Below are 14,369 nucleotides of genomic sequence, written 5' to 3' on the forward strand. Positions count from 1 at the left end.
TTATTTCAAATCTTACTCCAATTATCACAATTATTTTATGTTGGGTTGGTATCTATGTGTGTGTGCTTTTGGCAGTAAATTAAAATAAATTACGTATGCATTAAATTAAATTAAACAACACTGCGTCTAGTACATCGTAACCATATTCCATATAACCCAATAACATATATGTACACAGTACATACAAAACAATTCTCATATCATTTGATGGTCCTATACCATCACAATTTTCTCTATCCATAACAAGTCGATAAAATAATCATATGTGGTTTTATTTAATAAAAATATCATAATATATTATGTAATATGAAACGATTTAATCTGGTATTTTTAATATTTTCTCAATTTTCTGCTAGCATCATCTTTTCAAGCATCTTTTCTTTTATTTTAAAGCAAAACATGAAAGCATTCTACTTCCATATTTTTCTTTAAAATAATTAATAAACAATATCGTAAGCACTTAAGGCGCACTCTCACGACTCGTCTAGTTGGCAAGCACGCCAATATTTGCGTACTTGGCAAGTATCCCCACCAGTCCCCACTTTGTAAACAACATCGACAAGTGTGGCACTCACACGACGTTTTCATTTTAACAAATACGCCAGCACACACATTGTTTAAATCCTTGGCAAGTAAACAGTATAGTCGCATCGATGGATATCGGTCATCCCGAAATTGTTGTTGCTAGTTTTGTTGGTCGTTTTCGTTTTGTTTTAAGTTGCTCTTTTTTCTTTTTAAGTTCTTTTACTGTACACTGCAATACGATTTTTATGTTTTTTGTGTTTGGCCATCCATATGAAGGGCTCATTTTCGTATAGATCCATAAATCCCAAAACAACATAATTTGAAGACTACACCAAAATCACAGTTCTGTCCATTTCAATTGGAGTCGAGAAAAATGTAATTTAGTGTTTTTAAAGAAATATGTTATTTTCGGTTGAATAATTAGAAAAATATACATTACTACCAATTCTGAATTATTAATATTGTGAATTATTGCCATATTCTGAAATACCGAAATAAAAATATTAAAATGTAAAACAAACCAGGGATGTTTAAGATTGTATAAAATCTAAATCTAAACTATTATTTTTTTGTTGTAGGAAGAAAATTAATATTTAAGTAGGTTTTTATTACAATGCATAAATGTATAACATATAATACTAATTGCAAGATGCAGGTTTGTCGCCCATGCGTAAGTACATTTCTGGTTTTTGCCATTTACGCGTGGACTACTTTGGTTTTTCCTTTGTACGGCAAAATAACCAAACTGTAATATCTCTGGGACTAAGCGTACTATTGCTTTCTTTTTTCTCGAATGACGTTAACACTTGTCTATAAAGTTGTATCGCTATCTTAATTTCTATGAAAATGTTAAATATCTGGTTTTTCCCGTGTAGTCTTCATTTGTCCATTCCATTTGTTGCTGTGAGAACGATTTAGGTATGTGGCCAATAGTGAAGTTGTTAATGTAAATTTGATATTATATAATCTATTATTGTTTTAACGTTTTAAATTATCCGCAATTAACTCGAAAAACACTACGATTCGGAAATAAACGGAACATACTCTATAACAGTACAATTATTTGCGCAGTCGTTTTTTTGCTCCTCGGCAAGTATACACAAGGCTGGCCAAGTACACTTGGCAAGTGTACGAATAATAATTATTGTGTTCCTTAGACTCGGGCTATATTTACCGACAGAGAGTGGGAACGCGACGAGTGACCAAGGAAACCGTTCTCACGACATGGCGAGTATATTCCAATAACAAATGTTTGTCAAGTACACGAGTCGTGAGAATGCGCCTTTAGTCACAGTTCAAAACTGTAAAACACAAACATGATGTTAACACTTGTCTATAAAGTTGTATCGCAACACAAAATGAAAGTATTTATAAACTCTATAGCTCTAAAAAACTTTACAAACGTACAGTACACAGAGCCTGAATAGTAAACAATCCGTCGATGACGTAACAATAATTGTCAGCTGAAGTGCGGGAAGAGGCTAACGTATGTCTTATGAGAATGAATAATCCTATTAGTTTACCGTTTTTGGACATTATCTACCTGAGTATTAAAGAAAATGTGTCTACGTTTTAAAAAACATATATTTAAAATTATATTACCTTAAATTAAAAAAAAAGTAAGTCATCCAATTGCATTAATTAAAAAATATTTTGACAGTGTCATGTGACAATTGCCATCTTGTAAAACTAGAAAATAATTATAAAGGAAAGTTGTTTATAATTATAGCTTAAGGTATGTTTGCCGAGTTTAATTTTATATTACTAAGTATGAATATTTGGCCATTTTGCGAAGAAATAAAATCATTTTTTGTATGAACAATATACAAAAAAAACAAATTGAATACAAATAATTCGTAAAGCTGTAATTTTCTTTAAAAGTCGTAATTAATAAAAAAAAATAATTTTCATTTTGTCTTATTTAAAATTGTTCAAATTCAAAATTAATAAATTTCGGAAATTGTCTCATAAATACATAAATTCTTAAGAATCTTTTCTTGCACTTTTGTAATATATGACTTTTGCTTAATTGATCCCAAACACACTACTTTAATAACTTACTAATAGAAAAACTCCCACTTGTTGCAGATTTTCTGACAGACACTGTACATTATTAAAACATTAAAAATCGATTTAACAAATTAATAAAAACAAAAAATACGCTTTCAAAATTGCAAAACGAAAAGTTGCTAATTAATTTAAAAATAGGCTCTCACAGTAAATTAGCAAAGTCGTTTTATAATATCTTAATAAGTCTCAAAAAGTTAAAATGAAAGAAGTGAACCGGTTGAGCAAAAGTTAATTTAATGTAGTCGGGAACTTTAATTCCAACATTAAATATTTCAGATAATTTCAGCCGTGTTTAACTGATCCTGCAGTAAAACGGAGAGCCGGCTCTAGATCGCTAAATAATTGCATTTAAAGAAATATCTTCTTAATAATCCAAAGTTGGATGGATAAAAATTAATGCAAGTTTAACTTCCGTTGCAGAACTTGTAGTTATTTTACGTAGTTTTGACATGGATTTCTTTTGTTTCAGTGAAGAGCGCCTCGAGTCAAGTCGGCATATCCAGACTTTTTTACTTGTTTATAAGTATAGTGTTTTATTTAATATTATAAATTAATTTGTAATAATATAAATACCTAAAAAACCTATAAAAATCTTTGTAAACGTATAACTCTTTTGTGATCAACTACCCCTAAAAAGACTTTAATATTATCATTGAGATTATTAGTGAAAAATAAGAAATTTAAATGCTGTTAGATTGGAACCTAATTTACTAAAACAAATATTTATATTTCCTATACAGGGTGGTCCAAATTGTATCCGGGAAAATACAACAGCATATTCTTCAGATAAAAATATAAAAAAATATAAATATAATATATATTAATAAAAATATAAATATGATATAAACATTTCGTACATTTATGTCCTAAAGTAGCTTCGTTTCGGATGTATAGAAGTTTCATTTATGTTTCAATCTCTTTCAAATAATTTCTGAACTAACGTTGATATTTGGATAAAAATTGGAATTTGGATTTTTTTTGAACATGAGAAATTTGATTTCAGTGACAATGCGATTCCTACTTTTAGTGAGCGCTACCTACATACTTTTTAACTGGTTTAAAAAGTAATAACCTTTCGTTCGTACTTGTATAAAAAAACTACTGAGTAAAAAATATACATTTCCGTCGTTTTTTACATAAAAGTAATGGTTCTCGAGATATTTGAATCAAAGTAATCAGTGCATGACATCCTTTAGAAAAAAAAAACAATTTGACGTTATATTTACAGATGATGATAAATTTCATATGCCAGAGGTCCAACACAAACTGTTTGAGCGTGACTCTAGAAAAAATCATGATTAATTTAAGAATTTCTAAATTTATCATTTTTTATCTCTTTAGTCTAGTCAATAATGTAATAATGATGATCATTTATATTAAAAATATCTTGAGAACGGTCACTTGTAGCGATTTTTACAAAGAAACTTATTTCTAAAAAGTATAATGTACGAGTATATTTTTTACTCAGTAGTTTTATGTACGTACGGACAATAAGTTATTGCCCACTTTCCAAACCAGTTAAAAATATGTAGGTGGCGCCCCCTGCAAGTAAGAGTCATATTGACATCCAAAACCAAATATCTGATGTCAAAAAATCCCTTACAACAATTTTTATCCAAATATCGACATTAGTTCACATACCATTTTGAAAAATTCAAATAAAAATAAAACGCCTAGAGTATAAATTTATACGAACTTTTTACTTATTTTTATCTGTAAAATATGCTGCCAAAGTTTTGCAAATACAATTCGGACCACCCTGTATATTTATTTAACAAATAGATCAATGTCATTTAATGTTAATGAAAACCAAAAGATATCAGAAATACCTTTAACATCACATATACACTACAATAATATTAGTAATTGTAGTAGTGTAGTAATAAGTAATTTAAATTGTAAGAACGTTACCTTTGATGACATTTGATGACATTTCAAAGATTTTTTCGAAACTAAATTTAAATAATACTTTTTACGTAGCAATAATAAGTTGAAAATATCTACACATTAATGATATTGATGTATTTGATAAAACAAGTCTCAACATTTATTGCTATTAAATTAATTATATTCTATATTATGATTTTGTTTAAAAGATTTGTAAAACTTAGTCTGACAAATTTTATCCTAGCTTGTAAAGAAAAATTAATTATTTATTACTGACAATCTAGATCGAGTTGACAAAGAGTCTCTTTGTAACGTTTGTAGAAATATTAAATTTAAAACTTAACTTTAGATCTCTGATGTAACGGTAAATCTTGGAACAGTCAAAGATATTTTGATAATTAAATTTACTCTAATTAAATGCAATATGGATGTAAATAATTAATAAAATGATATTGATTTAGCCTCTATATAATATAATGTTGTTTATTTACGTTAGCTTTAACTGTATATACACACTGGCTAAACTATGTAATCTATAACACGGTCTATGTGTTAAATATGTGATAGCTATCATTCTTTTTTTCAATAATTGTACACTAAATTAATATGCCTAATTGTATGCCTTCTTAAACTATAGTAAAACTGAAAATCTGTAATGTTTTTATTTATATGAACTATTTTACTCTTTATGTCCATTAGGTAATTCAAAAATACATTAATTGCACATAATCATTAATATTACACATTATCATTAATTGCAATAATGTGCAACCTGTTGTAAACTTTATTTAATTTCAATATTCATAATAATATTATTGATTTTTTTTTATCTTAATACAAGTTCTACAAACCGAAAATAGATACAGCAACAACGTCCAAAACTAATTTGAATAGTTATACCCTTGATTGAATAAATAAGTTGCCTTATTACAACCTTATAGGCGATTTTGTGGCACAAAAACTGTTCGTGATGTAGCTTGCGTTACCATCAGCCTGTCCGAGAATTCCGAGATTTACATTTGCTCTGCACCACTGCGCGCTGAGAGTCTTTTACAGCGCAGCGGATAAAGAATACTGTACCGTAGTTCTGTTTTCAGTCAACAGAGTGAGTGGTTTCCGGAGAGAGTATTGTCAAAGCTAGTGATTAATCCGTAGATTTACGGATTTTGGGTTACAGTAAATTAATAATACGAATTTTCTATCAATAAACAATTTAACGATTAAACAAAAAATGTATCAGAATTGGCTTGGAAATGTCAATAATCGTCATTTCCAAGTCAACTAAACTTTTTTTGATCATACGACATATTCAGTACCTAGGCTTGACCGATTTTGATCAAATTTTATATGTATATACATTAGGTTTGAGAATAGGATGTTATCTATTTTTTATACCCCTAAGTGATAAGGGTGGTCCACCCCATTTTTTATTTTTTGGACAAAATTTTTTATTTTTATTTTTTTATAATGTGGCATTAAAAATATATTCAACCCTAAATTTTCACCCTTCTACCATCAACCACTACTTTTTAATAGCGACATTACAATTTCAATAATTTCCAACTCCGTGAATAAAGATGACTCTTGTCCCAGAAAAAAATATTTAAATGGCGAAACAACATTTGTCGGATCAGCTAGTTATAATCTAGTATTTTTCAAAATGTTTGTTGAAGAATGCAAGATAGTATTTTAAAATTTAGTTTCATTTATTTTCATGTTGTTTTCCAACATATCTCAAAATATAAAAACATTACAGATTTTCTAAAATGTACAGCATTTCTAACTAAAAATACAATTCTGCATTTGCTATCTGTTCGACAAGAAAATACATGCATACATAAGCCCCTATCTTTGTGAAAGACATTAAAAAGAAGCTCTGTATGTCTAATAGAAACATACATAAATATCAGATTGCTTCCTACGCTTTACTACTACACAAATTGCATTGTAAATACAATTCTCTAGAAAAAAAATGTCAAAAAGTTTCTAGGTAATACATTCTTAGATATTATTTGAATATTAATGTTATTGTATTATTTATAGTTTAAGTTACATTTAAAATAAAGTGTGATATGTGTAAAGATTATTTGAGTTTTTTTTATTGTTTTCCCTCGTCAACAAGCATAAAATTATGTTTGTTGAAAGTTGGTAAGCTATACATAGTACTCTGAACTGTATTTGAGAACGTTTTAAAGCACCGTTTTAACATTTTTTTTAAATTTTAATATAGAGTTCTAATCAGTGTCGATATGATATAACGACAATAGCCACCAAAGCCACCTCGTGATGTTAAAAGATAACATCAAAAAGTAACGATAATTGAAAAAATTGCAAAATGTTTTTGGCAAAGTTCATTTTGCTTTTAAAAATTAACCAAGGCATGAGTTGACATCAGTCAAAAAACAAACAATTCAGGAGACATGGTTCTGACCGAAAAATAATGTTTTAGCAAAAAATTTCTTACGAAATTATTGTACAGGGTGTTTTAAAGATAAGGTAAAAATCAACTCTTCGGTTAACCCTGTATAATAAGATAAATATTAAAGTTTATAATAAACTGAGTTTTCGAATTAAAGTTGAAATATTTATATACAGTTTGCTAAAAAAATCAATGAAATAGGACTAAAAAAATTAACGTTTTAAACAGGACCAATAATTTTTCCGTTGCGTTTTTTTGCATCTGAGTGTATTTAAATAATTCTTATTTGTATGAGCTAGCTTGGGGCGAACTAGAGGACATCCAACAAGAAAATATGCTGCGCGATTATGGTAGCTGGGTTGTCATTTCTTATTATGTAAATTTGAAAAAGAGGTAAAAGTGTCAATTTAAATTTTTATGCATTTTTTACGCATGGTTTTTAGGACACCCAACATATTCTTTCATTTTTAAGTTTCTATAATAAAATTCAGATAAGTTTAATTATATCTTTAAATATTTATATTATGTTATATTAATTTAGATATCACGAAGAATTATATACGTTTTTAAAACAAAATTCAAACTGATTTTTTTTTTAAATTGCGTTACAATGATGAACATAATACCAACTTTAAAGTGTGGATTTAACAATAATATCTGCAAGATTATGTTTTATGCTTTCTAAACATTCTAAAATTGGATTTTATAATTTTTATATATTTAATTAAACATCGCTGATTTATCAAGATACCGATAGTATTCTAATATGTCAAGTTTTAAAAGAAATTAATTAATGAATATTTCAAAAAAGTCCATTTACTATTATTATTATTATAACATAAACATAAGTATTATAATACTTAACATTAAAGTTTTTAGTATTGAAAATACTTCTGGCCGCGTTTATATGGGACCCGTCTTTGAAAAAACGACATGCTAGTGGCGACATGGTACGGTCCAAGTTCAATAACCTATCTAATCAACTTGTCAACACGTAAGTCGATAGTTTATCCGGCGTTGATCATCGAATAGAGCAAGGACGTTCGAGGGCCGAAATGAGGTCTTATCAGTGTGGGCCAACTATTTTATGGATATGGATGTTTAGTCTGGGAAAGCCGATATTATTATAAAAAAGAATATGCGTCAAGGCATGGGTTGTTAGGTACAGTTGGGCTATTTTAGTCTAACTCTTTCCGTATGAGAAGCAAGGGGCAAATTATACGTGAAAGAGCGGAATAACATAAATAATGAATTTAGACTAATGCAATATTTTTTCTTGGCGCGTAGGATAATGCGCACAATCGATGCATTAAAGGGAATAATTAATTAAATCATTAAGTTCCAAAACATATAATAACTCGGGTCTCATCGGATCTGCTGATACATTTCAATAAAATCCTATATAAACAAGGATAACATTTAGGCTATTAGGACCTATATTTTTTTATATGATATGACTGATGATATATATGACAAAGAAAAAGCTTGCATGGTTTCCACCGCTAAGAGGCGTAAAAACAAATGAATCCAAGGCGGTGCCAAATATTTATTGGGATAAGTTTTTATCGTTTGAATATTGTTGTAAATAATAATTGTCATTTAATTAGTGCTAACTTATCAAAGTTCACAACACGGCGAAATTTCAACAAAATCGGCCAACGGATCTTTGAGATATTAATAAAAAAGTTCTATTAGAAAACATCTGGACACCCCTGTATCTTTAAAATTATACATTTCCGGACATATGTTTATATGAACTTTTTACCTTAAAAACACTCAAAGAATCACCTACTGAAATTTGGCCAGATACTTAATTAACACCTTGTATTTAAGAATGGCTAGATAATGATTTAGTAAGATATGTTTATTTTAATAGGAAAAAATATATTTCATAAAAAATAAACAAACCCATAATACAAATACCTACTATACACCAATTAATTAATTTTAAATGTATCTAAATAGGCACTTTAAAAATTGAAAAATGGAGTGGAGCACTTATAATCACTACATAGAGTGGTATACTCTATGAATTATTTGGTAAAATATGCTCTCATATTTGGTAAAATATGCTAAAAATAATAATTCCAATAAAAAAAACACAAATGGCACATTAAAATCTGCATTATCTGAAATCAAACTATAGCTAAACGGCTAATAAAATAATAAAGACAAGACGCCGACATCTATAACGCGATGAGCAGTTTTTGATAATTATTTCCGAGTTATTATTACATACTTGTTTTACAATTTATTATAATACAGTAGCATTCCTTTAAATAAATTTTGATTTAAGTATTGTTAATATAGTCATATTAATGATTATAGCCCGTATAATTTCTAAAATAAATAATCAAGCATGTTTTTATCAGAATTATTAAATAATTAAGTAGAAACTGTAAATATTTCTAACTTCGTAAGTGTTATATTTTAATATAATTATGGATTTAATAATTAAATAATTATCTTAAGTTTAAATTGTGGTAAACTTCATAAACATAAACGATTCATCAGAGACGTGCATTAGGGACGTGTCGACAGATTCATCAGGGACGGGTTATCACTGGAATATATTTCTCTAAAAACACATGAGTGCCACTGACTTTTTTTTCTTGTTAGCGGAGTTATGTAGGCCGTTTAGTGCCGATTAAACGTTGTCTTTTCCTATTTTGTCGATTTTGGTATCCTTGATATAAATACAATTGTATTAATTTGACAATGATATTAATTTTATTAAATAGATAGATCTTTAAGGTCGCAGTGATTAACCTATTATAAACTCACCGGCAAAAAAACCGGCCACTAAAAATTAGACCCAATTTCAAAGTTGGATTTCTCGCAATCCACTCATTAGATTTTGATAATTCTTTTTTAAATTGTAAATTAATTCTTTTCTAACGGATGCTACGTCAGAAATTTTTATTCCGAATTTATTTTGAGCATATACAGGACACAACAATAAGACGAAGTTTTTTGCCCGAACTTTGTAACACCCTGTAGGGTGCAGCAGAGCTATTGCTAAATTAAATCACATTGCAGCCTCATCTTTTGTGAGCATTTTGTTTTTTTAATCACCATATTATCTCTTTTTGTATTGGAGATATGCGGTTTTAAAACGAACGTCTCGGAAAAAATGTTTCGCAGGCAGATAGTTTTATGTGTAATAATAAAATAATCAAGAGAAAACGGATTTATGAGTATTTGCAATATGACAACAACGGCTGTCAAATTAAAAAATGCCATTATCTGTAACTGATATTGCTCGTATTGTGGCTTTAATTGAGGGTGGGCGAAGTCAACGTTATGTCTCCGATACCCTGGATACTGGGTATATTTCGAACAACAGTCCAGGATACCTGCGAGTGGACACTAGATACTAGTCCTTTAAAATTTATTTACCTTACTTTTTAATTTTTATGTTTTAGTTAGTTTTCAGATTAAACTTACCTACGTTCTGATGTTTGATTTGTTTTTAAAGCTTTTTTCGATGCGTTGGTTTAAAGATAAAATACTCACAAAAGATGAGGCTACAATGTGATTTGATTTAGCAATAGCTACTACAGCTGCTGCACCCTACAGGGTGTTACAAAATTCGGGCAAAAAACTTCGTCTTATTGTTGTTGTTATCCTGTATATGCTCAATATAAATTCGGAATAAAAATTGCTGACGTAGCATTCGTTAAGAAGAAATTAATTTACAATTGAAAAAAAAAATCATCAAAATCTAATGAGTGGTTCGCGAGGTTCGCGGGTTCGCAATCCAACTTTGAAATTGGGACCAGTTTTTAGTGGCCGGTTTTTTTTGCCGGTGAATGTAGATAATATAGATATAGATAATCATTGATTTCTCATAAAAATCCCTATAAACATAGGTCCAGAAATGCATAGTTTTAAAGTTACAGGATGTGAAACATTAAAAAAGTATTTTGTCTTAAATACCATGATTATTTCTTGCATTTCTTGTAAATGTTTTTTAATTTAATAATAAGATAGATTAAATAAGTAATTTATTAGTTTTATTTGTATTTTAGTTAGATTAATTATGATTTATAAAATTGCGCTTCATCATAATGGAAAACAAAATAGACAAAATATCAAGAAAAAAACTTTTAGTGGCCTCCACAATTAGAACTAACAAGATAAAAAATGTCAGTAGTGCTCAAATATTCAAGTTATAACCCATATGCACTATATGCACGTTCCTGGTAGCTGTCGGCACTTTTTAACTATTAAATATTATCTAACACTTACAGTACCTAGCTTTTGCCCTCAAAATTTAATTTCAAGTGCTAAAACCACATGGAGAAAAATTAAGATAAATTGAAAAAAAAATTAGATTTTAATCCCCCGTAGCTACGAAACACAGCAGAATCGTACCTATGTTCATATAATAAATAAATCTTATTTTTACGTGAGAAATCCCTCACGAGAGATGGTACATCTTTTTTGAAACACTCTGTATAACCTAATATAATGACATCTGTTGGTTTCAATCATGTAAGTAAATTTATTAATTTCAAAGTTTAGATTTAAAAATTGTGTTAAAAATATACGGAAGGGGTTTGTCCTCGGGCTTGTCATAACACATTTTTCTTCTCATTTGCCCAATAATATTATACCATATGATCGAAAAAATGTCGCCAGCGATGGCTATGAACTGAAGATCGCTACCATTTTTTATGTAAAATTATATGGGGAATGTCATCGATCGTCATTTCCAAGCCAACTGGACGTCGCCGTCGTTTTTTTTTCGATCATACGGCATTATTCATTTAATACAAACTTAAGAAAAGCTTCAAAGAAATTTTTTATTTTATACTCAAAGCGTTAAATAATATTTAGTTTGAAGTAACGTAGTTTTGCTTTTAAAATCGATGGATTGGAAATATCTATCTACGTATTAAATTATTAAAAAATATTGTTTAATAGCTTTTGTATATTTCATATATAAGGTTAAATTAACTTTGAATCATACGACCTCAAGCGTAAGTTTTAGTAAAATACATATGTAATTAATGTTTATTTAAACGTAAAGTCAGCAATTTCTTGATATACTATGCTGTTAGATTCAATGCAGTTTATAAAATTACCTTGCTACACAACGTTTAGACACGCGCTTACCAAACTGTGCACGATAATTTGTTTTCTAATTAACTTACGGATTAATGTACTAGTAGAAATAAAACGTTACATTTAAATAAAATAAAATAAACGAAGTCTGGTTTTGTTGAAATTTATAATAAAGTCGAAACGTAGATTGAATTTTGGATGCAAGTTTGTGGGGAACGACGCTACCGTTTGGTGCAGTAATAAACTAGGTATCGGAAATTAAAGTTTAAAAAATATATATGTTTTGTTTGGAATGACGCCAGTTTTTTGGTAATGAACGAAATAAAAAAATGGGCCACAAAATACAATCAACTGCTAGTTTTTTTAAATTTATTTTATTTATTTATACAGTTAACTTTAATATTAGAATAAATCTTTCTAACAAGAGATTAATTATTTGTATGAAATTTATCCAATGATTCTAGAAAAAATTTTGAAAACCACGTTAGTTTATTTTATTTAGTTTCAACTTAAGCACCTATTCAACAATTTTGTTATAAATTTTTAGTATCAATATTACACATTTTTATTTCTGTATTAATTATAATGTGGTAGGAATTGTACGGCATTATATTAAGAAAATAATCTACCATTTCGATTCCTAACTAAACCTAAACAGTGCACTCAAGAATAAAGTTTTCTTAATTAGGAGAATACCATAACGTGCTATTGCCAAGTCATTATAAGTATTACAGAAATATAAATGTCTAATATTAATACTAACAATTCATTACAAAATTGTTGAAGAGGTGCTTAAATAGAAACTAAATAAAATAAACTGACTTTGTTTGACATTAGCTCAGGGCCTCTACAGGCCGAGGTTCAACAAATTAGAGACAAGCTGAAATTTGGCATGGAGCTTCATTTTGTAGATCTTTAAATATCCTGAAACCCCAGCGATGAAGCGTTGAGCCCGTTACCCCAAAACCACCCCTACAAGGGGTAAAAATGGCCCTTTTTTTACTTTTTCTTCAATAACTCTAAAACTACGAATTTTAGGAGATAAAGTCACGAGTAAAAAATTGAAGAGAAGAAAATTTCCTACCACATAGGTAAAGAACCAAATTTTTAGAAATTCAGTGGGGCAGGTGCAAATTCTTTAATTTAGGAGGATTGTTTTAATAACCCACCATTCTGTGTTTAACTTCAAATGAGAGCATTTTTGAGATAAATCTCGAAACCAAAAAATTTATTAGGATACAAGTTCCTATCAAACCAATCTTTTTAATAAAGGTAAGTTACCAGTGGCGGAGATAATTTTTTTTAAATGTGCGTTTTTTAAATTTTAAAAACATTGAATAAGAAAAATTGCAGTTTTACAAATAATTTCTCATGAAATAGGTATATTGAAAAATTTACACGTTTAATAACAAAATAAGAAAAACCTTAGCTCAAAAATAGGATAACTTATCTTAAAGATAGTCCTCGTTCACTTCCACATTTGTTGGGTTCATACATGTAATGCCATTGCATTGACCATATCCCATACTGCAGCTGAGTCCCATTCGCTTGCATGTACATGCTTTTTTACATCCTCCCGAGGAGCAGTTGCAAAAATATTTCTCTAAAACCCATGTAGGAGCAATGGGCTGGTCTGAATGTATTGGATTCATCTCTCGATTTTTCAGATTCCAACCCCAATCTTGCGGTGGTAAATTGTTATTTAACTAAGCTTGTACTTGTAAGTCAAAAATGAGAATATAGTTTAACATTTGAATGCAACATAAATTTAACTTACCTGATGAAAAACTCTTAAGTCAATGATATTTCGCACTATTGGAGATAGGTGATAATGATGCCAAGTTGAACTTGTTATTAAGACTTCTTTTAGCTACGTACTGTTGATAAAGCATGTATCTGACACTATCCAAATCTATTTTTTTTGTCGAGTTTTTAACATATGCTGCTATAAAAAACTGAGATGTAACTTCTTCTAACTTCTCCTTTGTAACATCGGGATTATAAAATTCTTTTAATAGCTCACATAACTTTTTCTTCTGGATGGTGTTCACTAAATTAATCTTCCCTTTATTGAACACAGCAGACGTTGTGTCACAACCAGATATAGCGTGGACACTAAGAATCACATTCTTCAGATCTCCCAATTTTTGTTCTAAGGCCGATATGTCGATTATTTTATTTGGTTTTGACACCTTTCCCGGACGAATCATAAACAGTCTCTTGTGGCAATAATGAATCAGTAACACTATAATGTCCGTATCTTCGCTAACTACTGCTACGGTCCCTTCTGGTAAAATGTCACTTATTGCGACCGCTGTAGTTACAATAAGAGTATCGGCATCACCATCAGCGAATTTAACATTGATTCCATTTTCCAACAATACTTTTCCGAGCGCAC

At 29.2% G+C, this 14,369-nt stretch overlaps 1 protein-coding gene across 2 annotated transcripts in view; it reads left to right on the plus strand.

Moving 5' to 3' along the window:
* The window catches only part of LOC115886213, a 315,760-nt gene extending 310,071 nt beyond the window's left edge, over positions 1 to 5,689 (plus strand). For both annotated transcript variants that reach the window (XM_030905300.1, XM_030905309.1), the window contains exon 7: positions 3,065 to 5,689. In XM_030905300.1, coding sequence (XP_030761160.1) covers positions 3,065 to 3,144 — 80 coding nt within the window. In that variant the 3' untranslated portion in view covers positions 3,145 to 5,689. The remainder of the gene's footprint in view (positions 1 to 3,064) is intronic.
* The last annotated feature ends 8,680 nt before the right edge of the window (positions 5,690 to 14,369 follow it).

The sequence above is a fragment of the Sitophilus oryzae genome, unplaced genomic scaffold, assembly GCF_002938485.1.
Source record: "Sitophilus oryzae breed Bouriz unplaced genomic scaffold, Soryzae_2.0 scaffold_1126_pilon_pilon, whole genome shotgun sequence".
In the NCBI taxonomy this organism is placed as follows: Eukaryota; Metazoa; Arthropoda; class Insecta; order Coleoptera; family Curculionidae; genus Sitophilus; species Sitophilus oryzae.